The following is a 27691-nucleotide window of genomic DNA, read 5'->3' as shown; positions in this document are numbered from 1 at the left end:
GTTTATGATTACATCAAATTGAGTCTTTACCTAGTATCTAAATATCTGCTCTTATGTACTGCTTTACCCTTAGGGATTACCTTCTAAGGTTTGGTCACACCAGCAAACTGATACAGATCTTGATGTAAATACAGAATTTATACTAACATTACTCATCTGTGTAACAGCATTTTAGAAATTTCTGCTTTGTATGTCCACTAGTAGCTAATCTGGTGTTTAAAGTCCAGTCTTTCATGGATGTGATTAGTTACAAATGTTATGCTTCTGTTGGCATACTTAATATAAAGCTTTCTTTGTAGAAGATACTTAATTTGCTTATTTTGGGTTCTAAAAAATAAGCAGACTGAGTTCTGTGGGATTATGCTTACCTCTATTTTTTTTCACCTTCCAAATCTTAGTCATTCACACATTCCCCATTTCTATTAGTGGCAAAATCAGTTGTTAAAATATAATTGTAAGAAAGGTTCAGCTTCCTGTCATCCTGAAGTAATTGTATCATACTGGATAGTCATTCCCAAGGAACTAGCCTTTCTTAAGTGTGTATGTGTTCTAAAACTTCTAGGTTTATAGAACTTAGAAAAGATGTTACGTTATTCAGAATAAAGTCTTATACTGAGGTACTCAAGTTTGTTTTCTTGGTAGGTTTTTTTTCCTTTTTTTAAGTTTAAAAAGTATGTTTTGTGATTGTTTCTTGGCCTGTGTTTTGATATTCTTTCCCTTTTCCCTACTTTAATTGACGAAGATGTGTTTAGATATTGAATTTGTTTAGACATTAAATGATTTTGTTAAAGGCACAATTAATCACATTGGTTGTACTTTCAAGACAGACTTTAAAAATAAACAATTTAAAACCATTAATGTGATTATAGATTAATACTATGGACGCCTTAAAGCTCAAAGCTACAAACATAATTCAAATCAAAAAAGTGCTTTGACCAAGTTAAAAGCCTAAAACATGACCTTTTTTATATTATCCAAGTAACTGCAAACAAATTTCTCTTTAAGGGCATCAGTGCATTCTTTTTCTTTTTAGTAAAACAATTTTACCTGGAATTACTTAAATTTGTAACCATCCTAAAAATATGAAAGCACAAACATTTTGGTGTATTTTTTTCTATATATGTTTGGAGTAAAAATACAGTTCCAAGTATTACTATACATGATTGAGAGGAAAAAAATGTTTAAAGTATGAATTCACCAACTTACTGTATGTGAAGACATAAAGGTGAAAAGATTTATCTAAATCCTTCTGAACTCCATAGTGTAGTGTGCCTTCTCTCTTCTGTACTTCTAGTAGAGTATAAATACTTTATATAAACAAATGCTATCATGTGTTAATGCGACATTTCTTAGGATTAATGAAAATGAGGTGGAAGAAACTTCCAAGTAAGGTCTCATTTCGTAGTTTAGGCTCTATATTAAAGTGTGCACAGACCTTTATGATAAAAGGTGTTTTCAACTTTTCAACTACACTGGTTTTTCCAGTAACAACAGGTCTGCATTGCTGAGTATCCACTAAATGCAGATATGGACCAAGATATTTCTATAATTGCTTTTTTAAATTACTCAAACTTATGAACATCCAAATGCTAAAAAGACTCAAAAATAAAGACCATTTATTTTAATAAATGTCTATTTTAATGTTTTTCACAACAGAATAAATACTTCTCTTGATGACTGCAGATACGTAAGGCTGTTTGGTAGTATTCAGAACCACCACAGTAATGGTGGTCTTCCTGATCGGTGTGTAATCTTAAGTAATTATAAGGAGTTACTTCTCTGAAACTGCTGTCAAACCAGCAGGACTGCATTTATGCATCCATCATTTTCAGGGTTGTTGGTAACCTGGGCATATTTGCCTGAGGAAAACAAAATGGGAAAAGGAGGGATGTTAATGCTGATAAAAATTAACTTTGCCCAAAATATTTCTAATCATCACTTTTAAGAAAGAAAAAAAATAAATGATAGTAGGATCAATGAGATTTTAGAAATCACTCAAAATCAAACGAGTTCTGGAAACAATTTTTATATACTGTTTTAATACTTTTTACAATTGGTGGTCAGCTCCATTCTGTTACTAGGTTGTATTTAACAAGCCTTTGTGGATTGACCTGAGCATTGCTGCTTGTCCACATACTTAACTAGAAAATGCAACAAGTTTTAATTTTCAAATTAATTTAACCTATTTTATTTTTTTTAAGATTTTTTATTTGACAGAGAAAGACACAGTGAGAGAGGGAACACAAACGGATAGTGGGAGAGGGAGAAGCAGGCTTCCCGCCGAGCAGGGAGCCCGATGCGGGGCTCGATTCCAGGACCCTGGGATCATGACCTGAGCCGAAGGCAGATGCTTAACGTCTGAGCCACCCAGGCGCCCCTAACCTATTTTAAAATTGAGTTCAGCCAATATGAAGTATGAGTTAATGACTCATATGAAGACTCAATCAAGAAGTTAGAGTGTATTCTTCAATTTTAGAGAACATTAAAGTTTAGAAATACCTGATCACTAAAAGCAGAAAACTAAGAAAACGAAGAATTAAAATTGCTGCATGACATCTTTTATTTTTAATTACTACTGAAACTGTGTGGCTATGTGTTTGATAGGTCTCCCTTCCTCTGCTCATGGTTAATTTATTGTATTTTCTTTCAGTATATTTTGATTATAACTCACTTCCCATCTGCTTCCCTCCTAATTAGTGCCTTTTTTTTTTTAGATTTTTTTATTTATTTGACAGAGTGAGCGCGAGCACAAGCAGGGGAGTCGGGTAGGGAGAAGCAGGCTCCCCACCGAGCAGGGAGCCCGACGCGGGGCTCGATCCCAGGACCCCGGGATCATGACCTGAGCCAAAGGCAGACACTTCACCAACTGAGCCACCCAGGTGCCCCCTAATTAATGCCTTTTAAAGCAGTCCTAAATTCTAATAATACAGTACACTTTGTATAAGTGAAACCAGTAATCTAAGTTAAAAAGAATCACATTCACAACTACTTTGCAAAGATTTAAATCTGATTTACACCATTTTAGCTTAATCTAGCTCTTCTGCATTAAAATTTGCTATGTACTTTCCTATCAACTTGCAAACTTCAATTTTAGGATTGTGTAGCAGCAGTAGTCAAAAATTTACTTACCCCAAATAACTTTGCCTCCTTGTGTCACAAGGCCCAGCTCACTCACGTTCACCTCAATTACAGTGCCTTTGGTAATAACACCCAAAGTTGTATATAGCGGGGATGAAGGATTCTTTTTTACACCAAGTATTGGCAGGCAAAAGGTGGCTTTCAGTTCAGGATGTGTTACATGGGCCTTTTTGAAACGTAAGCCCTAGTAAATCAAACACAAAAATGTTACGAGTCTAAAATGTTAAGAACGATGAGCAATGATCCTTTTTGCTTTTCCAATTGTCTTCCAAATCAAACCCATGGATGAACAATGTCAAAATCTTAAGGCATCAAATACTTCTAATTCTACAGACTAAAAACCTGATAAATGCGTGGGGGAAAAACCCCAAACACATATTCCTGATGTTTTCAGCACGGAGTGTTAACTTACCAACATACTCAAGATTTTCCTCTGTTACCTACATTTTCTGAGGACTGGCTGCATGCCAGGCACTATGATGGAGCATACAAATAGCTTATTTAAGCATGATAACTTTACAACTCCTCCCCCATTTTTTTAAATAAGACAAAGATTGGCAGGTGAAATGACTTGTTCCTGGGTTGAATGGTGTGGATGCAATTAAACTTAACTATCTTGATTTTAAGTCTATAGACCTCAGCTGTTTTACATGATGAAAAAGGAGGGTGGACTGTCAGCTTTTCATTGATGGTAAAACTGGTCAAAGACTGGAGAAAGCCCAGAGAGGGGCTTTCTCTGTTAGACTGGAGTCATCTCGTCACCTAGATACGGCCTTTTGGGGTGTAGCACTTCAGAAGCCACAACACTATACAGTCTCCTAAATTTGGTTTTTGCCTGTATGGGGGTAGACGGTAGTGATACTGAAGTTCTTAGTAATGGACTCAATGAATTTTGTAATAAACTTACACAGCTGGGGATGCCATCTGACTAATGCACAATGAGATTTACCTGCCAAGCTACGAAAGCCTAGAACAGCATGATTAGTATATTCTCTCCCTATAGAACTGTTACCAAACTGTATTTAGAAGATTAGGAATATGAAATCAAAACAAGGGAGTCCATGATACAATCCAGAGATGGGTGAAGATTCTGTAAATGGGACAGTGGACACTTGAGGTTTTGCAGGCCATATTGTCTCTCCTACAACTACTCTAAGTCTGTAGAAAAAACCAGCCATAGACAACACGTAAATGAAAGGGCATGGCTGTGTTCCAACAGAACTTCATTTACAGAAAAAGGCTACTTGACAACATTTTAATCCATTAAAAGTTATTCCCCAGGTTGAGCACTAGGGTAACGCTGCCAACTTTCCTCTGATTGCTTTTCCAAGCAGGCTGGATTTCCAGTGAGGAGAGCAATTCAGTCTGTTTAAAGGACTGTGCAAAAAATACATAGCTGACCCTGGAACACAGGTTTGAACTGCACAGGTCCACTTACATGCAGATTTTTTCAATATAGTACAGTACTATATATTTATTTTCTTTTAGGATTTCCTTAACCTTTTCTCTCGCTTTAAGAATACAATATATAATACACATAACATACAAAATATGTATTAATTGACCGTTTATGTTATCAGTAAGGCTTCCAGGCAACAGTAGGTTATTAGTTTAGCTTTTGGGGAGTCAAAAGTTCAATGTGGATTTTGGGCTGTGCAGGGGGTGGGCACCCCCCAACCCGAGCTGCTGAAGGGTCAACCAAATGTTCAGTTACATTTGGGAAAGGGGAGAATGGTTTTGCCCATCCAGGTTGTCTATAGAAATTAAAGTTCTACTTTTATAGTAAATTCTTTTTTCAGTGAGTACATAATGTTTTTAAATGCAATAAGATAATTTTCTTACTAAATGGGAATTGCTTATCTCAAAGAGAACAAGTGTCAGGCATATAGGTTACTTGTTGAATGAGTAAGAGAACATGTGGAAAACAAAGATTCTAATACGACATATTTTAAAAATCAGGATTCAGACACTGTCTGTAGTAAGAATTATTTTCATCTCCTGTCTCTTATGAGGCCAAAGACAAGATTCTTGACAGTGGTGAAAAACTGCTAAGCCATCTCTATCAATAACTAAAAAAAAAAAAAAAAAAAAAGCCTAAAAATGTCTTTCAATCTCTTTTCATACCAATTTTAGAAATTTCAGGAAATTGTACTCTCTATCCAATCTAACGTAGCAACTAACATTTAATCCATCCCACTTTTGCAAGGGACTTACCATTGGTCTAATGAATCTTTCATATTTAGGTGGTTTTCGAGTAAAGCCGTCTCCAACAAAGCAGACTTTAGTGACCATCCTCTTCCATGCTTTCTTCTTTCTCTTTCCTGTTCTAATAACTTTTAATACTTCTGTTTCTCCCTGGGCACGAACTTTGGGTAAAGGAACTTCCCATTTTCCCTAAAAATAGACCATAGTTAAAATTTATAATGTTTTAGTAAAAGGCAATGAGGATAAAAAATTTATGTTTTAGTTGTACAAAGTACTGGATTCAACTTTTTCCTAAACCAACAAGATTTTGGCTCCCATGTTTTCTAGAAGTCTGCACCGTCTCCTCAAAAGCCCCAAATTAATTGGTACTTAAGTTTCTTATCATGGATACATTAAATAAAATGGTTTGTGGGGCACCTGGGTGGCTCAGGTCATGATCCCAGGATCCTGGGATTGAGCCTCCCTGCTCAGCGGGGAGTCTGCTTCTCCCTCTCTATCTGCCCCTCCCCTTGCTCGTGCTCTCTCTCTGTCAAATAAGTAAAATCTTAAATAAATAAATAAGTAAAATGGTTTGCTTAAGCTAAAAACCTCAATGCCTTATTATGGATGAAAAATGTTCCACCTCTAATAAGGCAGTGATTTCTTGCAACAGTGTATGTGCTTACTACTAAATAGTGAATAGTGTAAAAGTGGAAGACTGTCTCCACCTCTTAATTTATCTCTGTATCTACCTTGAGTGGACTTTTAGATTATGTTACAAGTGGGACAAAATCATCGTCACATATTTTGAACCTCTGCAGAATGAAAATTCTATGAAAAATTGAAGGAATACAAGGTAGTACAAAGCATGTGATTATTAAGACAGCTTCTAGAAGCAATTCTACCACTCAATAGATAATGACAATGAAGAGTGATTTACAACCTCCTGAACTTCAGGCGTTTTATCTGTAAAATGAGGATGGGTTAAGTAGAATATCTCTAAAATTTCTTTGGGTGCTCAAGTTATACCATTCTAATTTTAAATAGTACACACCAAAATATAAGCAGTGTGGTTTGTTTTGTGTTTTTTAAAGATTTTATTTATTTGAGAGAGACAGCGAGTGGGGGAGAGGGAGAAGCAGACTCCCCACTGAGCAGGGAGCCCCCTGTGGGGCTTGATCCCAGAACTCTGGGATCATGACCTGAGCCGAAGGGAGACACTTAACCGACTGAGCCACCCAGGCGCCCCAAGCAGTGTTTTTTATTAAAGATTTTTAATTTATTTTTTGACAGAGAGAGACACAGCGAGAGAGGGAACACAAGCAGGGGGAGTGGGAGAGGGAGAAGCAGGCTCCCCGAAGAGCAGGGAGCCCAATGCGGGGCTAGATCCAGGACTCTGGGATCATGACCTGAGCCGAAGGCAGACGCTTAATGACTAAGCCACCCAGGCACCCTGGCAGTGTGTTTTTTAAAATCAAATTTGGAGACTGAACATTTCTGTTGCTATCTGGATTTTTGTCAACTTATCCATAGATGTTTAAAAATAGTATCTATGTCTATTTCTGTTTTTAGCAGGCTTTAACCTAATTTGACACCAAGCATAATTCAGTAGTAGTAAAAAAAAAAAAAAAAAAGTTGAGTTTTTATTTAAGTCAGATGAGTTAGAGTGTTTTCCACTATTCTACTTTTTAGCAATTTTAGCAATATAGGGCAGCAAAAACAAGCAGTTGTATCTTTCTCCACAAGAGCAGAGCATTAGGAAGTGTCAAGTATAGGAAGCTGTTAAAATACTGAATTTGAGATTCATGCCTTACTAATTTTTTAAGTACTTTTTTTACACTAAAGATGTGTGGTATTCTAATAACTTTTTAAAAACCTGTTGAATGCTAACATGTTCTTATGATGAGAAAGTAAATGTTTTATTACTTAAATATTTAATACAAAATGAACTTTACAAAGACTTTGATATCTAAATAATGGGAAGAGTAGCTGGACTTCATGTTTCCAATTAAACTGAAGAAAAAGGCTAATATTAAGTAATTCTCCTGAACAAAAAAGAAATAAAGACTTCAATTTTTATTTCTTACCGCTTTCTCTTTTCGTTTTTGTTTAATCATATTGGAAAGTACTTTGGCTCGGGACTGTCCCTCTCTGTCCAGTAGATACGCAGGTACTGCTCCTTGTGGAGTCTTTTCATCATTCTTTTGTTTGGTGTTTCTCTTTTCATGCATCTTGATACTACCAAGAAGGAAGAAGATTTAAGATTATCAGTTTTAAAAATTATCACTCAAAAGATGTTAACTTGTTACAATGAAGACATCACCACTTACGTCTTTTTCATTTGTATTTTCTCAGCATGGCGCTGTTTATGGTAGAGCTTAGCTTTCAGACCAATCATCTTTTTTGCCTTCTTTGAACGTTCATGAGCCTCTCGACCTTCTTTCTTTCTTTTTTTCTCATGGTAATCCAAACGATAGCCATATCGCTTCCGGTGTAACTCAATATATTCATTTTGTGGCTATAATGCAAGAATCATTAATTTTAAAAATTAACAGAATTATGCCACAAAAAGTACAGAAGACCTTATGTCATCCAAATGTTCACTTGCTTAAATAACTCTTGCGCTATTAAGCCTATTTTGCATGATATAAGTTGAATACATTTTGATCCTGAATGGTATGAAGCATCAGGATTTACATCTGTAATAATCTCAGTGAAATTTACTGTTCATTGAAGGGAACTGCCCAAAATCCACTGGACCACAAAAAGGATGACCTCATTCCAGGATCTCTCTTTTTTCCTGAACATCAGTAATCTGGTTTTTCAGTATCATCATCATCATTATTCATACTTTTTATTAATCTAAGTTTTACTGAAGTACAGTTTACATATGAAATGTGCCCTTTTTAGGTATAAGCGTACAGTTTTATGTTGACAAACTACAGTTTTGTAACCACCGCAATTAAGATAGAGAATACTTCCATCACCTCAGAAAATAACCTTGTATTGCTTTGAAGACAATCCTTTTTTCCACCTCCAATCTGTTATCTATCACTTTAGTTTTCCCTTTTTCATTGTGAAGAAGCGTATAGTATCTACCGTATGTAGCCTTTTGTGTCTAGCTTCTTTGACTTAACGCTTTCGAGATTCCCCCACGTGTCACATGTGTCAGTACTTCAATCCTTGTTATTGCCAAGTAGTATTCCATGTATGGATATACCACCATTCATCCTTTGACCGGTTCATGGATATTTGGGTTGTTTCCCATTTTTAGCAAATAAATACTGGCACAGAAGTCTTCTGTGTGGCCACATGCCAAACTATTTTGCATTTGACCAGCAAGGTATGGGATCCCTTTTTACTTTTTCAGTACCTGTTTTTTATCTTATAGGCCTTGTTTTATTTTAAACATGTGGCCACAGTCCATTTGTATTTTAAGACTGCAAAAATTAAATAATGATGCAAAGTCAACTCCAGCACAGAGAATAATGCCAAATAACAATCAACCAGGTACTATGTATCAGGTGTGGTGTTTTCAACTGATACAATAAACTTTGCAGAAACCATGAGGAAGGCATGTGGAATGCCATTTTGCAGAGAAAAAATTAGAGACATCGTAGAAAGAGAACGGATGTGGCAGTCAGCTCTGTGCTTTAAGCCTGTCTCCGCAATTCTTCAGCTGCTTGGCCCGTGGCCGGGCCTGCCTTCAGTTTCCTCAGCAATAAAACGAAGTGGCAGCGGAAATAATGCCTATAGTATAGGGTTATTGCTAGGCTCTGGCACTGGCAATACACAGCACGTGGCTAAACCAGGAATTTAACAGAGTGAACCCTATCTCGCTCTAAAGCTTGTAGTCTGGCAAATACCCCAATCTGTGTCCACTAAGTGCATTTTTTTTTTCTCTCAACCGAGCCGACCCTCATTCCCTTCAGCAGTACCTCCCTTCCGCCTACCACCCCTCGCCTCCAGCCCCAGGGCCCCCAGGCCCCACCAACTCTGAAGCCCTACGATGAGAGTGCCCCCAAACTACCTCCTCACCATGGTGACGGCCGCAGAGCCGTCGAGTGCAGCTGCCTGGGAGCCAAGAAGCTCTCAATTTTCGGGTCGGCCAGACCCGCGAACTGACGCCACGCAAACCGCGACGGGAAAGAGAGTCCTAAAACGACCGACTCTGGAGAAAGCGCGACACATCGGTTCCGAACCTCTGTTCTTCACGTTTAGCTGGAGGGGCGGAAATTGCTGGCGGGCGGCATTTGAGTGTTGCACCGCCGGAAGTGGCGAAGTGCGGCGGCGGGAGGAGGTGGGTGAGAAGGGACCAAGTTCCTTCCCGGAGTTACCAGGGCGTTCGCCGAGGTAGTGTGTCGTGACGGGAGGACTTGCGGACTTTGGCGCAGCCTGCACCTGCGGCTCTCACCACCCGGCAGGAAGAAGCCGGCCTCCAGTATGCGACCTGGTGCCAGGTGGGTACCGGACCGCGCGGTGCGACTGCCTAGTGCCTGTGACCCTGCGGCGCGCCGAGCACCGTGCCCCCTTTAGGGAGGCAACAGCCAGCCACAGAGGAGGACGAAAGGGCCTCCCGAAGGCCTTAATCATCTTCCTAAGTCTTAGTTCGTGGAGTTGAGGCACTAAGGTGGGTTTGGGGTTTGAGGTTTTTCAAGGCTCCGTCTTCTGATGTGATTTATTTTCTTTAAAACCCTATTGCTACCCAGCATTTTCAGGTGCAGTAAATTACGTAATCTCTCTTCCTAGAATACGCTTCCCCCGGGTTTTGCTTCCTACACCTACTTGACGTCTTTAACTGTCATTTAAATGTCACTTGCTTAAGTGACTTTGCTTACAGTTACTGCCCAGTTCCCCTGTCCTGCGTAATTCTTCTCTACAGCACGTGTCACCGTAGGAGATGCTAAGTATTTTATTTATTCCTTTTGTTTATTATCTGTCTAGTGACCAGGATAGAGACGGTATGAGTGCAAGGATGTCTTTTGCTCACTACTTTTAACCCATTTACTAGGAGGCAGTGGTAGACACAGTAACAATAAATTCTTGTGGAGTAAATGAACTTCATTCTCATACTGATCCGGTAATGTGATAGATGGAAAGAAAGGTTCAGAGATTTTAAGTGATTTATCCAAGATCACAGAAGACTTGCGACTCCAGCAAGTCTTCTGGAAACTACTCAGGTCTTTGCCCACTTGACATTTCTATTACAATGAGAAGTTTATGGAAAGATTTAAAAAGACTTTTTATTGAAGTGTAAGATACACGCAAACAATGCATATTGTAGATAGATGCTTCAGTGGGTTTTCAAACTCTGACCACACCTAGTAAGCAGCACCTGAATCAGGAAATTACATTAACCTGCACCCCAGAAGCCTTCCTTAGGCCTCTTTCCAGGCACTGCCACTCTCGAGTGTAAATATTATCCTGACTTGTAACAGGATGGATTAGTTTTGCCCGTTTTATACTTTACATTGGAATCATACAGTGTGAACTCTTTTGTGTTGGTTTCTTTTGGATAACATTGTGAGATTTATCCTTATTGTTTCCTGTTGTAGTTCTTCCAGCTTATGGAAATTTTTAGTAGGTTTAAGTTGTGAACTCATCAGTATGTTTTTTCATTTATGATTCTCAAAGCCACTCATGCCCTTTTTGCCTTCTGAACCAGGAATAGAAAAAAAAATAAGTTCTTAAAGGTTAAGTAGTGGTCACATTTTGATTTGTGTAAAATAGAGGAGGCAAAGTGGTTGGCTAAGTTGTTTATCATTTGTTCTTACTTTCAGCTGTGATAGCAGGCTAAAAATGGCCTAAGCAGTTCAATGTCAGCAAAACTTTCTTAGAAAAATTTACTTCCTATATACCTGGCAGTAGCCAAGTTGGATATCATCACTTCTTTGTTATTTAACTACCAAAAGGATATAGTAGATACTCACTTTTGGCATTTTGGCAGTGAGAAGCATGAAAATGCATTTCTCTAATTGGATGAAACTTTAGATAGTATTTATTGCTATCGGTGAGATTATAAGTGAGAAGTCAGGAGGATGTGAGAGCTGCTTTATAAATTGACCGTGTATGGTTAAAAAGTCAAGCTTATTTACATTAAAGAAGAGGAACAGGTGTAGTAAGAGCTTTGTAAAACAAAGTATGATTGAAATGTTTGCTAGAGAAATATGCAGGAGACAGGCTAGAATTTTTAAAGCTAACATTTTTCTTGAGGTTGGGGATCATGTGCTATTCACTTTTATATTTCTAATAACCAACTTCTTGTGTTGCTCCAATAAATGTTAAATGAACAAGGGAATTGGAAAGTGCTTTATCAGTATAGTTGACCTAAATGTAAAAGTATCTTTAACTACTTAGGCTGTTTTTTAGCAAGTAAAAGTTAATTTGGTAAACTTTTTTCTTGAATGAAGTTAAAGGCTAGAACTGATTTTTTAAATTTAGATAAAATTTACATAACTTCAGGGCGCCTGGGTGGCTCAGTCGTTGATCCAGCCCGTTATCGGGCTCCCTGCTCAGCGGGAAGCCTGCTTCTTCCTCTCCCACTCCCCCTGCTTGTGTTCCCTCTCTCGCTGTCTCTGTCTCTCTGTTGAAAAATAAATAAAATCTTAAAAAAAAAAAATTTACATAACTTCAGATGGTTTTAGAACTTGTGCCAGAAATAAATTTTGTAGGAAAAACAAGTGTTTAGATTGATAGCATGAGATGATCTATTGAACATAGAAAAAAATCAAAGATGATTTTAGGGATTGACATTAATAATAAACATATTGGCCTAATTCATACGTGATATTTTTCTAAAAAACACTGGCTATGACACAAATGTGAAATGAAGTTTCTAATTTGGGAGAAATTACTAAGTACAGTAACAAATACCGTCTGCAAACACAGAACAACTTGATGCTTTAGGATTTCCTTTCGTATATTACTTGATTCTCAGTAACATCACCTTCAATTTTGCTTGCATAGTGGTATATTTTATGATTTTTTTTTTTTTAAGATTTTATTTATTTGACAGAGAATGAGAGAACAGTCAGGGGGAGTGACAGGCTGAGCAGAGAGCCCAACGTGGGGGGTTGATCCTAGGACCCTGGGATTGTGAAGGCAGACGCCTAGATGACTGAGCCACCCAGGTGCCCCGTGATTGTTCTTTAGTGGTCCATGATTTCTCTCTCTCTTTTTTTTAAGATTTTATTTATTTGAGAGACAGAGAGTGAGCAAGAGCACGAGCAGGAGGAGGGGCAGAGGAAGAGGGAGAAGCAGACTCCCCGCTGAGCAGGGAGCCCAATGAAGGGCTTGATCCCAGGTCCCCTGAGATCATGACCTGAGCCAAAGGCAGATGCTTAACCGACTGAGCCACCCAGGTGGCCCCATGATTTCTCTTTTTGTGTATTAGGCCTTACAGGCATGATACTCTACTGATTTAAAAAAATTAATAATCCATGGATTCTTTTTGTTTATTGGAAGTGTAACTTTTTGTCAATAATGTAGAATGGGTATTTACCCATTTTTCTTCCTCATTAATGCTCTTGTACCATTAGGTATTAGAACATTTAGTGAACACTTTATTCTCCAAGGCCTTAAGGAGGTTTGGGCCTTAGAGAATAACTCACTTGATAGCACCTGTAGTAGGTAACCATTTTTGTTGAAAATCATTGATCCATGGGAAAGAAGAAAATCCTTCATCACTGGAGGATCCTAATCGACTTAATAGGTAAAAAAAAATGAAGCATTGTGCTGGGCAGTGCTGGTAGAAGATCCCTCCTTTTTGGAGAACTCACAGTAATGGAGAGAGTTTGTATTTGTTTGAATATTTGAATACCGTATTTGTCATGAGTAAATACAAGTTCCAAGTGTTATGGAAACATACGGAAGACAGTATTAAAATTTTCTAGGAAATTAGGAAAAGCTTTCAAATTGGGGCATGAGGATCGAATGGAAATTGACCAAGAATGGAGTCTTGAGGATTCTAGGATTGCTTTCAGGCAGTGGCAACATTACACACACAAGTGTGAAGGTGCCAGAGTATGATGTTTCTGGGGAATTTTGGCTAGAGCTCCCTGGTATAGAGTAGGGAATAGGAGACTACAAGGCCGTGAAGGTAGTTGGGGACAGATTCTGTTGTATTAAGAACCTTTAAATGTTTTTGAGTAGATAAGTGATGAGAGGAAGTTCTTTGTTTGAAGGATATGTGTAAATAGTGGATTAAAGCAGTATCTCCCACTTGAGTGATTTGAGTACTACTTTTTAAGACTGGTCATATCTCAATGTCACCTGTGTTGTTATTTACTTAATTTTCCTCAAATTCACATTTTAAGTAAAAAAGTTTAACTTCTTAAGCATTAGTATATACAAGATGGATTCTGTTGGCTAATTTTTCTAATATTTAGTAAACCATTTTTTTTTTCTATCTATAATCTAAAATAATCATGGGCATTCACTTGGGGAAATACGGTGTTGGAATAAGTTTTCAAAATTTAGTCTATAGCAACCGTTCACACTCTTAAAAATGATTTAGAACTCCAAAGAGTTTTGTTTATGTAGGTTGTAATTCACATTCAACTATTAGAAATTAAAATATTTTAATAATTCACTTAAACTTAGTAAATCCACTAAATCTTAATGTATGTAATAGAGTTTTATGAGAAATGCCTTTTATTTTACAAAATAAAAATAATTTAGTTTGAGGAATATTCTACCTTTCCTTACAGTTTTGCAAGTCTCTAATGCTGGGCATAAGTGAAAACGCTGGCATCTCCTATCACTTTCTGTATTTGTTACTGTGTATGTAGGATTTTTATTTTTGGTTGAACCATCTGAAGAAAATCCAGCCTCATACACATAGGTCATATAGGTGGTTGGGAAAGGTATTGAGTATTTTATTTTTTTTATTTATTTTTATTTTTATTTTTATTTTTTTTTAAAGATTTTATTTATTTATTTGAGAGAGAATGAGAGAGAGCACATGAGAGAGGGGAGGGTCAGAGGGAGCAGACTGCCTGCCGAGCAGGAAGCCCGATGCGGGACTCGATCCAGGGACTCCAGGATCATGACCTGAGCCGAAGGCAGTCGCTTAACCAACTGAGCCACCCAGGCGCCCGGTATTGAGTGTTTTAATAGTCTTTACAGAAAATTGTGGATGACTGGGCGCCTGGGTGGCTCAGTCGGTTGAGCGGCTGCCTTCGGCTCGGGTCATGATCCCAGCGTCCAGGGATCGAGTTCCCACATTGGGCTTCTTGCTCAGCAGAGAGCCTGCTTCTCCCTCTCCCTCTGCCTGCCGCTCTACTTGTGCGCTCTCTCTCTTTGTCAGATAAATAAATAAAATCTTAAAAAAAAAAAAAAAATTGTGGATGACCTTAGATGCTCTACTAGGCTTTAAGTGGTAGTTTCTTAATTGCAATGTGGAATCAAACCCTATTAGTTTTTTTATATTTTGTTATGTTAAAATTGTCTATTTTATTATTTTTTAAAATTTATTTTAAAGACTTTTTTTTTTTAAGATTTTATTTATTTATTTGAGAGAGAGAATGAGACAGAGAGCATGAGAGAGGGGAGGGTCAGAGGGAGAAGCAGACTCCCTGCCGAGCAGGGAGTCTCCGATGCGGGACTTGATCCCCGGACTCCAAGGTCATGACCTGAGCCGAAGGCAGCCGCTTAACTGACTGAGACACCTAGGCGCCCCTATTTTAAAGATTTTTATTTATTTATTTGACAGAGAGAGAGATAGCGAGAGCAGGAACACAAGCAGGGGGAGTGGGAGAGGGAGAAGCAGGCTTCCTGCCGAGCCGGGAGCCCGATGCGGGACTCCATCCCAGGACTCTGGGATCATGACCTGAGCCGAAGGCAGACGCCTAACGACTGAGCCACCCAGGCGCCCTCGTTTGTCTATTTTAGAGTGGATCTAACACGCATGATATTGCAAACACCCTGAACTTTGGCAGTGGAAGTGAAGAAGAGGGAATGGATTCAAGATAAATTTAGGAAGTAAAATCACAAGGATTTGGTTACTTCCTAAATGAGGGTTAGTGAGGCGTGCCTGGTTGGCTCAGTCGGTAAATCAGTCTGCTCTTGATTTCGGCTCAGGTCATGATCTCAGGGTTGTGAGATCGAGCCCTCAGGCTCCTCACTGAGCGTGGAGCCTGCATAAGATTTTGCCTCCGCACCCTCTCCCCGTCCCCGTGCTCTCTCTCTAAAAAAATTAAGAAATAAATGAGGGTTAGTGAAGGTGGCTGTTTTAAAACACAGAAAGGAACAGATTTAGGAGGAAAAATAATGAGTTTTTAAAAAAGATTTTGTTTATTTTTTAAGTAATCTCCACACCCAGTGTGGAGCTCAGACTCACAACTCTGAGATCAAGAGTTGCACACTCCATCTACTGAGCCAGCCAGGTGCCCCAAAGTAATGAGTTTTGACATGACTTCTTATATAACAAGGCACAGTGTCTACCTGCTCTCTGCTCCCTACCCAGTCTCAGATGCTTCCGTGAATGTCTCATAGCTTTGATAGTGTACTTGAAACATAGTTCATATTCAGTAAATGTTTTTAAACCAAAGATACTTAGTTTTTATAATCACAGAAGAGGACCTGCTTTTGTGTATTTTTCTACCATAAATAGGTAGATATATATATATATACCCACAGATAAACCAATAAGTTACACTACCGATGAGAAATTACCAAGTTAACATGTAGATGCTTACCTTTCTGTACTAAATTCTGTATAATGACATAAATACATTGTAATTGCTGTGATATGTTTTTGTAATCTGTTTTTTTCCATAGTATGTTCATATCTTGAAGAATTAAAGCATGTTGAAAAAATAAAGAACATTTTAGCTTTAAGAACCATATTTCTTATATTTTGTCAGAATTTTCATTTTCTGAATGATCCATTGAGTTTTTAATAGCTAAAAATACTGTACCTGCTTTTAAAATGTAATACATTTTTACCATACGTATTACATATGCCTTACTTTACATATGTCTTACTGATATATACTACATAAACTTAGTTTTAAAATTTTGTATATTTCTTTTTCAGAGAATAACAGTTTAGAGGGTCAACATGTTTTCGAACTTGAGGAAGTTTGGAGTAAATCATAATAAAATACGCATCCTGCACATTAATGTAAGCTTTTCTTGTAAAATTAAATGTACTTCAGCAACTTCAGTTACTTTACTTCCCAAAAGGCCTAGTATACTCTTAAACTAGTATATCTTTATCTTCATCAGTTTTTCTTAATAGGGAGTGTGGAAGAAACTGTAATTAAGCAGCAGGCCTTATCACTAGTCTGAAATTCATTTTGCTACTTTAAAATTCCCTGTGCAGTGTTTTAAAGACTGTCCATTTGTATATTCCATTTTGAGGTCATTAGCACCCCAAGGAGTTACACAGGTTTTCTTTGGTGTTTTCATTGCTGATGCTTTTAGACTGCACACCTGTGACAGGTAGCTACTGTCTTGCCCTGGTCATTATGCCCTGGTAGTTTAAATAGTTTTGAGTCTCTACTCTTGAAATATTTTCTTAGGATAATAGTGTTTTATTTCCAAAAACTTGGTAACTAATGCACAGGGAATATAGAAGACACAGGCATGCATCCCAAGATATCATAAAAGGCAGATTGTGGCAGCCCAGAATTATTACATACACTAAGTGTAACGATTCTAAATGTATTGGCAGTCATTAAATGTGTATCTAGTAGTCTGGGGATAAATCGGGATGGGGAATATTCAACCTCTGTGTGGAAACACTGGGAGAAGATACCTCAGGAATTTTTAAGAATGCCAGTCCTAGTTCTCCCAACTTCCTACCCCTCAGATGTTTTTAAAGTTTTCCAGGTGATTCTAATGCATAGGCAGCGTAGCCACGTTTATAAATTCTGAGTTCAGTGACCCCTACCATCTCTTAGCACCTGTAGAGGAGAATCAAGGAGTAGCCAGGGTAGGAGACCTCACTTAACTTTTCTGGCTCTCCGGAAACTTCAGGTCCTGATTTTCAAACTGTAGCTATCAGAATCACCTGGAGGTTGGGGCACCTGAGTGGCACAGTTGGTTGAGCATCGGTCTCTTGGCTTCTGCTCAGGTCGTGATCTCAAGAGTTGTGAGATTGAGCCCTACATCAGGCTCTGCACTCAGGGCAATCTGCTCAGGACTCTCTCCCCCTCCACGCAGCTCTCTCTCTCAAATACATAAATCTTAAAAAAAAAAAAAAAAAAAAAAATCACCTAGAGGGCTTGTTGAACCACAGCTTGTTCAGTACTTGAAACTAATATAACACTATGTTAATTATACTTCAGTTTAAAAAAAACCCCACAGATTGTCTGCCTCTCCCCAGAGTTTCTGATTCTCTTGTCTGAAGTAGGTCCAGAGAATTTGTGTTCCCTCTGTTGGTAATGCAGCAGATCTTAGAGAACGGTCTTCTAAGAACAGCTCAGAATAGCATGTCAGTATTAGTTTTATTTTTGTTTTTTCCTATAGTATAATTTTGGGTTGTCACTTTTTAAAGGAACTGGAGTTAATAAATGGGAACTATTTTGAGGAGATTGAAAGTATTTTCTCTGACAAAGCATAGTTCAAAGTATTCTAATAAGTCATGCTAAAATAAATAAAATTAATATGTTTCTTTTTCTCCTCACTAGAATATGTGTTGCTCTAAAATAAAATCAAGTTTAAAAAGATTAAAGCCATATGTGCCTCTTGGAAGAAACTACAGCTCTCTACCAGGTACAAATTTTGATTCTTCTCATTGTACTTAAACTGCTTGTTTGCTTTCTCTCATTGGCAGACATTCCTTTATTAAGGGTCTCCATTTTGACCCTTTCCTTGAGATGATTAGGGGTTGGAAGTATTCTGATAGATGCCAGGAGGCAGTACTAGTAGGCCTGTATTCCTCATCTGCTGGCTGTCCAAATGAGCTAAACAAAGAGAACGGTTGCTGGCTTGAGTAGCTGGCTCAGAAGTTTAGACGGTTGTCTACTTGTAGAGTTGCTCTTGCTGTAAAATACTGTTTTTCTAGTCCGTTTCTAGTTTTTATACAAAAATATTTCCTGTCAATAGAGGTTTGCCCAAATAATTCATTTTGAAGGCTCTTAAGAGTAGTTGGTTAAATATTTATCTGGGATAGTTTGCGTTAGGTAAAATGGCTATTAAAAGCTTGATGCTTAGGGCACCTGGCTGGCCCAGTCAGTTAAGCATCTGCCTTCAGCTCAGGTCATGATCCTGGGGTCCTGGGATCGAGCCCTGCTTCAGGCTCCCTGCTCAGTGGGGAGTCTACTTCTCCCTCTCCCTCTGCCCACTGCTCCCCCTGCTTGTGCTCTCTCTGTCAAATAAATAAAATCTTAAAAAAAAAAAGCTTGGTGCTTGAAGAACTGAGGAATTCTGAATGTTCTTCCTTTGTTTGAAGTAAGCAAGCATATGGGAGACTCTTTGAAACTGGTTTCATTATGTGGCCATTCTCACTACCATCTTCGTCATGTGAGAATCGTGGAGTAAAAATACTGATAGGTTGTGTGACTTGTAATGGCATGTGAATTTAATGCCCTGCATTATTGATTTATATCTATATTTCTATATTTTGTCATGCAAATTTATCTGTAGCCATATAGATCATCTGTAAGTCTTAAAACTGCCATCAGGTTTTCAAAATACAGTAGAACTGTTCTTAATTTATTAGAGAAATTTTGCAAAACTGATTTAAATAGTAGGAAGGTATAGATTAAAATTATAAATGTAACTGCATTTTTGCTTTAATATTATTAATAAAATACATCGTAAGCACAGAGTAAATTATTATGGGCTTTTTGTATTCCAGAAATACTACTTGGCCTTTTAGAAGTATTAGATTATTATTATTATTTTTTTTAAAGATTTTATTTATTTATTTGAGAGAGAGAGAATGAGAGACAGAGAGCATGAGAGGGAAGAGGGCAGAGGGAGAAGCAGACCCCCTGCTGAGCAGGGAGCCTGATGTGGGACTCGATCCTGGGACTCCAGGATCATGACCTGAGCCGAAAGCAGTCGCTTAACCAACTGAGCCACCAAGGCGCCCTAGAAGTATTAGATTATTATAGCTCCTGTTCAGTGATACCTCCTAGGCCATCTTTAAAGGTACTTTGTGTTTGGGATTACTGAGGGAAGACAGATTTCATATTGTACGAAAATTTGTTATTTTCTGATATGAGGATCACTGTTCACTCTTTAAGCTTTGACAATGCAGGTTTACAGGACTGTGCATTTTATTTTTCTTTGATTTAAATGCTGTGGCCGTGAAATTATTGTTATGAACATTCTAATTCTACAATTCTGTTTATTATGTCTTACAAAATTATAGAAAGTGGCAAAGACGGGGGTAAATTTATATTTTTCTAAGGATATGATCTAGAAATTGATGTTTCAGAACTTTATCTTAGGGGTGCCTGGGTGGCTCAGTTGCTTGAGCGTCTGCCTTCAGCTCAGGTCATGATCCCGGGTCCTGAGATCGAGTTCTGCATTGGGCTCTCTGCTCAGTGGGAAGCCTGCTTCTCCCTCTGTCTCTGCCTGCTGCTCTGCCTATTTGTGCTCTCTCTGTCAAATAAATAAATAAAATCTTTAAAAAACAAAAACAGAGGGGCACTTGGGTGGCTCAGTCATTAAGCGTCTGCCTTTGGCTCAGGTCGAGATCGAGCCCCGCATCGGGCTCCCTGGTCAGCGGGAAGCCTGCTTCTTCCTCTCCCACTCCCCCTGCTTGTGTTCCCTCTCTCCCTGTGTCTCTCTGTCAAATAAATAAATAAAATCTGTAAAAAAAAAAACCCAAAAAAAACCCCCACAGTGTTCCCACTCCCTGTGTCTCTCTCTGTCAAATAAATAAATAAAATCTGTAAAAAAAAAAAAACCCCCAAAAACCAGAAGAAAAAAACCAACCAGAAAACTTGATCTTACATCATCTATTGCCTTTTCTTTACAGATTGCAGGAAAGTAATTTTTAGGTAAATGAGCTTATATTTAGCTCGGATTTTTACTTTAATTGGAATTATGGTATTTGTTTAAAATTACTTTAACTTTTTTGATTTGCAAATTAAAGGAAGATTTCTTAAACTTTTAAATTGTAACCCTCTTTCCATTAGGTTTAGTTGGAAATGATATCAAATCTCTTCATTCCATCATCAGTCCTCCCATAGCTAAGTAAGTACTATCACTGATGCACTCTTTTCCATATGCTGCTGTAAAAAGTTAAGAGTTTCTGTCATGGACTCAATTTAGCATTGTTAATTTAGCTTTCTGCCCTAGCTCATTTTAAATAGATGTTGGTATGTATCTTAAAAGCTATTTTTTTCCTGAATTCAGTACTAAATGTTTTTAATGTAGCAACAGTACATAGAAATAAGTAAAAGATTCATAAGATTGTAGTTCGCCCTTTTGTTAGCTATTTTGTCAGAATAATGTGGTAGGGAAATGTTTTCTGTTTTTCTAGTTTTTATAACATAAAAATTACTGAAATACTAACCAGATTTGAAATTTGCAAAGTGTACATATTTTGGTTTTACATTTTTATTAATGTCCATCTTGTAATACATGCTTTTTTTTTTTCTACTTTTTAAACAGAATCCGTAATATTGGAATTATGGCTCATATTGATGCAGGCAAAACTACTACCACAGAAAGAATATTGTACTATTCTGGATACACAAGATCACTAGGAGGTTAGAATGGATTCCTCCTTTTCCCAACCCCCATTAGCAAAAAGTATCATTGGAAAATATTTTGATTAAGAAGTCAACCTAGAGATCTTGAGTATGGCATGGAAGCACTGATGTCTAAACCACAACACAAAGATAAGGTAGTTGCAATACCCACTAAAGAGTCTTCTTAGGTTCAACTAAACATTCAGATTCACAGAACTATCTTGGGCAGCAGTTCACCCTGGTCTACTCAGAAGGCAATTAGGACAGGAACCATAGCTTCCCAGCATACCAGCAATAGGTGTTTGTTTCTGCACTTCTTAAAACAGTCCGCATAGCTTCTGGGAGCTATCTTTGGCTACCCAAAAGTGATAGTTTACTTTAACAAGATTCACAGGAGCCACCCTGGCTTACAATCCTCATGTCCCTTAGGAATGAATACCTACCTCTTGTTATAACTCCGTGGGCTATCTTCCTGGTTTACCATAAAGGATATGCCATACCCCACTCAGGGAAGCCTAAAACTCTGTATCTCCTTCAGGTATTTACAGTTCACATAAAGCTCTTCCCAGTTCAGATATAGCTTACCAATCACAAATTATTTTTTCTATATAGTATGTTGCCTAGCAACATAGTTGACATACTGTGTTCTCTGGCTTCTAGAAGAAAAGAACCAGAAAGTTAACCAAAGGTCAGATTCTCATGCAGAAGAAAGGATTTTGTTAATCCAACCCGCAGTAGTAGTAGTATTTACCTAAGTATTGATTTTTTAATTATAATATGTCAAAAACTGTGGTTCTTGACCAGTTGTGCACATTTGAATCCCCATGTAGTTTTTTTTGTTTGTATTATTTGGTTTTTAAATGACAGTGCCCTAGCACTACTCTGGAAATTAAGATTCAGCAAGTATGTAGTGTGGCCTGGGTGTCTGTATTTTTGTATCATGTATTTTGAGAGTCTATATTTATCTCATACACATTTATGATTGTTGTGTTTCTCTGATGAATCCGCTTTTTTTTTTTTTTTTAATCATTATGAAGTGCCTTTATCTCTGGTAAAATTGTTTTGAAATTTGAGATTTCAAGGTCATGAGGTCCCTATTTTTTTTTTTTTTTAAAGATTTTATTGATTTATTTGACAGAGAGAGACACAGCGAGAGAGGGAACATAAGCAGGGGGAGTGGGAGAGGGAAAAGCTGGCTTCCCGCCGATCCCTAGGACCCTGGGATCATGACCTGAGCCGAAGGCAGACGCTTAATGACTGAGCCACCCAGGCGCCCCATGAGGTCCCTATTACCAGAAGTGGAAATGAGTATCTTTTCAAAAGCTCCACAGAAATTTTGAAATGCATTATATTGACAACCATTTCTCTAGACCCTTGAAATTGGTTGAGACTTAACAGTTTTTATAGAGGAAAAGAACACCCAGGATTAGAATATTCATGATGATAGTTTCCAAAATGGATGAACACGTTTTTCATAGAATTACTGCTATGTAAATGGAGCTATAACAGCAAAACATGGAACATTATTATGCTTCCTCTTTTGTGACACAAATATGATCTTAATTCTTCCCTCACATCCCTAGTTTGTATCCCTGAAGCAAGGGTCTAGATGAGGTAGCACAAGCAACGTTCAAGTTACCTTTTTTTAATTGTGCTAAAAAACACATAACATTACATTTACCATATTAACCGTTTCTAAGTGCACATTTAAGTAGTGTTATGTATATTTATGCTGTTGGCAACCAATCTTTAGAACTTTTTTATACTGCTTAACCCAAACTAAACCCATTAATAATAACTCCACATTGTTTCCCTCTGCCCTCAAGGTTTGTCTCTACAACAGCTCTGTCTCTGTGACAACTCTATGCATTATACTGTGCTCACCACCTGACATCATACAACGCAATTACAGTGCCATCAGTTGTATTCTGTATGCTGTACCTTTTATCACTGTCACTTATTCATTCCATAACTAGAAGTCTCCCTCTCCCCTTTACTCATATGTCCATCCCCCCCATCTTCCTTTCCTCTGGCAACCATTAGTTCTCATTGTATTTATGGGTTTGCTTCTGCTTTTTGTTTTACATTTCACTTAGCTGGCTACCCTCTACTTCCATCTGTGTTGTTCAGGTGGCAAGATCTCATTATTCTTTGTGGCTGAGTAGTATTCATTTGTGTGTGTGTGTATGTATTACATCTTCTTTATCCATTCATTTATAGATGGACTCTCAGATTGCTTCATATCTTGGCTATTGTTAATGCTACAGTGAATTTGTGGGTGCAGATATCTTTTTGTTTTTGTTTTTCTTTTCTTTAGTTTTTTCATCATGATAAATGTACTCTGTATACTAATTCCCTATTTCCCCAACCCTCCACCCACCTCCCCTCTCTTAACCATCAGTTATATACTTTATACTTAAGAGTCTGGGGTTTTTTTTGCCCCCCCCTTTTTTTTAAGTAGACTCCATGCCCAGCATGGAGCCCAATATGGGGCTTGAACTCATGACCCTGAGATCAAGACCTAAGCTTAGATCAAGAGTCGGATGCTTAACTGACTGAGCCACCCAGGTCCCCTACACTTGAGCTTTATCCGTGTTGTTGGAAATGTCAAGATTATTTTTTTTTATGGCTGAATAATATTCCAGTGTGTATGTGTGTACACCACATCTTTATCCATTCATCTATCATGGACACTTGGGCTGCTTCCATATCTTGGCTGTTGTAAATAATGCTGCAATAAACATAGGGGTGCATGTATCCCTTTCAGTTAGTGTTTTTGTATTTTGGGGGTAAATACCCAGTAGTGTGATTACTGGGTTGTTAAGGTAGTTCTGTTTTTAACTTTTTAAGGAACCTCCCTTCTGTTTTCCACAGTGGCTGCACCAGTTTGCATTTCCACCAACATTGTAAGAGTGTTCCTTTTTTTCCCACATCTTTGCCAACACTTGTTTCTTACGTTTGTGAGTTCAACCATTCTGACAGATGTGAGGCGATAGCTCATTGTGGTTGGGATTTGCATTTCCCTGATGAAGAGTGATTTTGAGCATCTTTTTATGTGTCTGTTGGCCATCTGTAAGTCGTCTTTGGAGAAATGACTGTTACGTCTTCTGCCCATCTTTTAATTGGATTATTTGTTTTTTGGGTGTTGAGTTGTATCAGTTCTTATATATACTTTGGATACTAACCCTTTATCGGATATATCATTTGCAAGTATCTTCTCCCATTCAGTAGGTTGTCTTTTAGTTTTGTTGTTTCCATTGCTGTACAGAGACTTTTTATTTCAGTGTAGTCCCAATAGTTTATTATTGCTTTTATTTCCCTTTCCTCAGGAGACATATCTGGAAGGATACTGCTAAAACTGGTGTTAGAGAAATTACCTCCTGTATTCTCTTCTAGGATTTTTATGGTTTCAAGTCTCACATGTGGGTCTTTATTCCGTTTGAGATTATTTTTGTGTATGGTGATAGAAAGTGGTTCAGTTTCCTTCTTTGCATGTGGTTGTCTAGTTTTCCCAACACCATTCATTGAAGAGACTTTCCCCCATTGGATATTCATTTCTCCTTTGTCGAATACTAATTGACCATATTGTGGGTTTATTTCTGGGTTTTGTGTTCTGTTCCATTGATCCGTGTGTCTATTTTTATGCCAAGTACCATACTTTCTTTTTTTTTTTTACTGCAGCTTTGTAATATAACTTGAAATCGGGGGGGGGGGGGGGCTCAGTCGGTTAAGCATCTTCCTTTGGCTCAAGTCTTGATCCTGGAGTGCTGGAATCAAGCCCCGCAGCAGGTTCCCTGCTCAGTGGGAAGTCGGCTTCTCCCTCTCCCCCTCCCACTGCCCCTCCCCCCTGCTTGTGCGCTCTCTCTCTCTCTCTCTCTCTCTCACTCACTCTCTCTGTCAAATAAATACAATCATTAAAAAAGAAAAAAATCTGGAATTGTGTGATACCTTCAGTTTTGTTTTTCTTTTTCAAGATTGCTTTGGCTATTTAGGGTCTTTGTGGTTCTGTACAAATTTTAGGATTATTCTAGTTCTGTGAAAAATGCTGTTGATATTTTGATAGGAATTGCATTAAATATATAAATTGCTTTAGGCAGTTTGGACATTTTAACAGTATTTGTTCTTAAGCATGGAATGTCTTTCCATTTCTTTGTGTCGTCTTGAATTTCATTAGTGTTTTCATATAAGGCCTTTATTATGTGAGGTATGTTCCCTCTAGACCTACTTTGTTGAGGGTTTTTATCATGAATGGATGTTGTACTTTGTCAGATGCTTTTTCTGCATCTGTTGAAATGATCATATAGTTTTTACTGTTTATCTTATTGATGTGATGTATCATTTTGATTGTTTTGTGGACATTGAATCACCCTTGCATCCCAGGAATAAATCCGACTTGATCATGGTGTATGATTTTTTTTAATATATTGTTGGATTCGGTTTGCTGGTATTTTATTGAGGAATTTGCATCTATATTCATGAGAGATCATGGCCTGTAGTTCTCTTTTTTGGTAGTGTCTTTACTGGTTTTGGTATCAAGTGGTACTGGCTTCATAGAATAAATTGGAAGTTTTTCTTCCTCTTGTATTTTTTGGAACAGTTTGAGAAGAGTCAGTATTAACTTTTTCAATGTTTGGTGGCGTTTACCTGTGAAGCTGTCTAGTCCTAGACTTTTGTTTTTTGATGATTGATTCAGTGTCATTGTGGGTAATTGGTCTGTTCAAATTTTCTATTTCTTCCTGCTTTGGTTTTGGGAGGTTATATGTTTCTAGGAATCCATCCATTTCTTCTAAGTTGTCCAGTTTGTTGGCATATAGGTTTTCATAATATTCTGTAATGTTTTATTTTTGTAGTATTGGTTGCTATTTCTCCTCTTTCATTAGTGACTTTATTTGGGTCCTCTTTTTTATTAGTCTTCCTAGGGGTTTATCAATTTTGTTGAACTTTTCAGAGAACCAGCTCCTGGTTTCATTGCCCTGTCCTATTGCTTTTTTAGTTTACATATCATTTATTTTTGCTCTAATCTGTATTATTTCCTTCCTTTTGCTGGGTTTGGGGTTTATTTGTTCTTCTTTTTCTAGCTCCTTTAGATGTCAGATTAGGTTGTTTATTTGAGATTTTTCTTGCTTCTTAAGGTATTGCTAAAACTTTCCGCTTAGAACCACTTTTTTTTTTCTTTTAAAGATTTTATTTATTTATTTGACAGAGACAGAGATAGCGAGAGCAGGAACACAAGCCCCGGGAGTGGGAGAGGGAGAGCAGGCTTCCCGCCGAGGAGGGAACCCGATGTTGGACTCGATCCCAGGACCCTGGGATCATGACCTGAGCCGAAGGCAGAAGCTTAACGACTGAGCCACCCAGGCGCCCTTAGAACCACTTTTGATGCATCCCAAAGTTTTTGGGTTGTTGTGTTTTCATGTTCATTTGTTTCCATGTAATTTTTGATTTCTTTGATTTCTTGGTTGACCCATTCATTGTTTAGTAGCATGTTATTTATCCTTCATGTATCTGTGGTCTTTTCAGATTTTTTCTTGTAGTTGATTTCTAGTTCATAGTGTGGTCAGGAAAGATTCATTGTATGACTTCGATTTTTATAATTTGTTGAGACCTCTTTTTGTGGCCTTCTCTGGACAATGTTCTGTGTGCATTTGAAAAGCATGTATTCTATTTTAGGATGGAATGTTTCTGAATGTATCTGTTAAATCCATCTGGTCCAGTGTGTCATTCAAAGCCATTGTTTCCTTGTTTATTTTCTGTTTAGATGATCTGTCTACTGATGCAAGTAGGGTGTTACAATCCCCTATTATTACTGTATTATTATCAAATTAATTCCTTTAATTTTGTTATTAAGTGTTTTATGTATTTGGGTGCTCCCATTTGGGGTGCATAAATATTTACAGTTGTTATATTCTCTTGCTAGAGTGTACTCTTTATTATTATATAGTGTTCTTCTTTGTTTTTTGTTATAGACTTTGTTTTAAAGTCTGTTTTGTCTGATAAGTATTGCTACTCCAGCTATCTTTTGACATGCATTTGCATGATAAATATTTCTCCATCCTGTCACTTTCAATCTGCAGGTGTCTTTTGGTCTGAAATGAGTCTCTTGTAGGCAGCATATAGACGGGTCTTGTTTTTTATTCACTGTCACCCTGTTTTTTTATTGGAGTGCTTAGTCCATTTACATTCAAAGTAATTATTGGTAGGTAAGTGTTTATTGCCATTTTGTTACTTGTTTTGTGGTTGTTTTTGTAGCTTTTTTTTCTGATCCTTCTTTTCTTTCATGGTTTGTTGGCTTTCTTTAGTGATATACTTGGGTTCCTTCCTCTTTATTCTTTGCATATCTAATACTGTTTTTTTTTTTTTTTTTCGTTACCATTAGGTTTGTATATAACATCTTCTGCATATAGTAGTCTATATTAAGTTGATGATTGCTTAAGTTTAAGCCCATTCTTTACTCCTCTCCCCTCTCCCTGCCACGTCTTTGATATAAGGTGTCATACTTTACATCCTTTTATTTTATGAATCTTTTCACTGATTTTTACAGAAATACTTATTTTTAATGATTTTGTATTTTTTACCTTTTATACTTATGGTCTTTGCTTTTCACTCAGAGTCCTCTTATTTATTTCTTGGAGGGCTGGTTTAGTGGTCTTGAACTCCCTTAGTTTTTGTTAGGCTGAGAAACTCTTTATCTCTACTTCTTCCAAATGATAGCC

At 37.6% G+C, this 27691-nt stretch overlaps 2 protein-coding genes across 8 annotated transcripts in view; one reads left to right on the top strand and one right to left on the bottom strand.

Moving 5' to 3' along the window:
* Positions 1-1619: 1619 nt before the first annotated feature.
* Positions 1620-9557, bottom strand: NSA2 (NSA2 ribosome biogenesis factor). The gene is made up of 6 exons (XM_035014656.1): positions 9361-9557; positions 7653-7840; positions 7410-7560; positions 5353-5532; positions 3130-3322; positions 1620-1859 (listed from the first exon to the last, which is right to left on the bottom strand). Exons 1-6 carry the CDS (start codon positions 9361-9363, stop codon positions 1792-1794), a joined length of 783 nt encoding a protein of 260 aa, XP_034870547.1. The 5' UTR covers positions 9364-9557; the 3' UTR covers positions 1620-1791.
* A 60-nt stretch (positions 9558-9617) lies between these two features.
* The window catches only part of GFM2 (GTP dependent ribosome recycling factor mitochondrial 2), a 59556-nt gene continuing 41482 nt past the window's right edge, over positions 9618-27691 (top strand). For 2 of the 7 annotated variants that reach the window (XM_035014648.1, XM_035014650.1), the window contains exons 1-5: positions 9618-9782; positions 16361-16447; positions 17958-18042; positions 20421-20478; positions 20899-20996. In XM_035014648.1, coding sequence (XP_034870539.1) covers positions 16385-16447; positions 17958-18042; positions 20421-20478; positions 20899-20996 — 304 coding nt within the window. In that variant the 5' untranslated portion in view covers positions 9618-9782; positions 16361-16384. Of the gene's footprint in view, positions 9783-9809; positions 9953-16360; positions 16448-17957; positions 18043-20420; positions 20479-20898; positions 20997-21045; positions 21134-27691 lie in introns of those variants that run through there. The other 5 variants (XM_035014649.1, XM_035014651.1, XM_035014652.1 and 2 more) reach the window with 5 other exon arrangements.

The sequence above is a fragment of the Mirounga leonina genome, unplaced genomic scaffold, assembly GCF_011800145.1.
Source record: "Mirounga leonina isolate KUSES-001 unplaced genomic scaffold, KU_Mleo_1.0 Mir_168, whole genome shotgun sequence".
Classification (NCBI taxonomy): domain Eukaryota; kingdom Metazoa; phylum Chordata; class Mammalia; order Carnivora; family Phocidae; genus Mirounga; species Mirounga leonina.
This window is presented reverse-complemented; position numbering and strand designations above follow the sequence as displayed.

Excerpts from the sequence above, each read along its gene's own strand:
- NSA2 (XM_035014656.1), bottom strand. Across the intron at positions 7,561-7,652 it reads AAAATACAAATGAAAAAGAC|TATCAAGATGCATGAAAAGA; the intron begins GTAAGTGGTGAT and ends CCTTCTTGGTAG. Across the intron at positions 3,323-5,352 it reads AAAGATTCATTAGACCAATG|GGCTTACGTTTCAAAAAGGC; the intron begins GTAAGTCCCTTG and ends TTGATTTACTAG.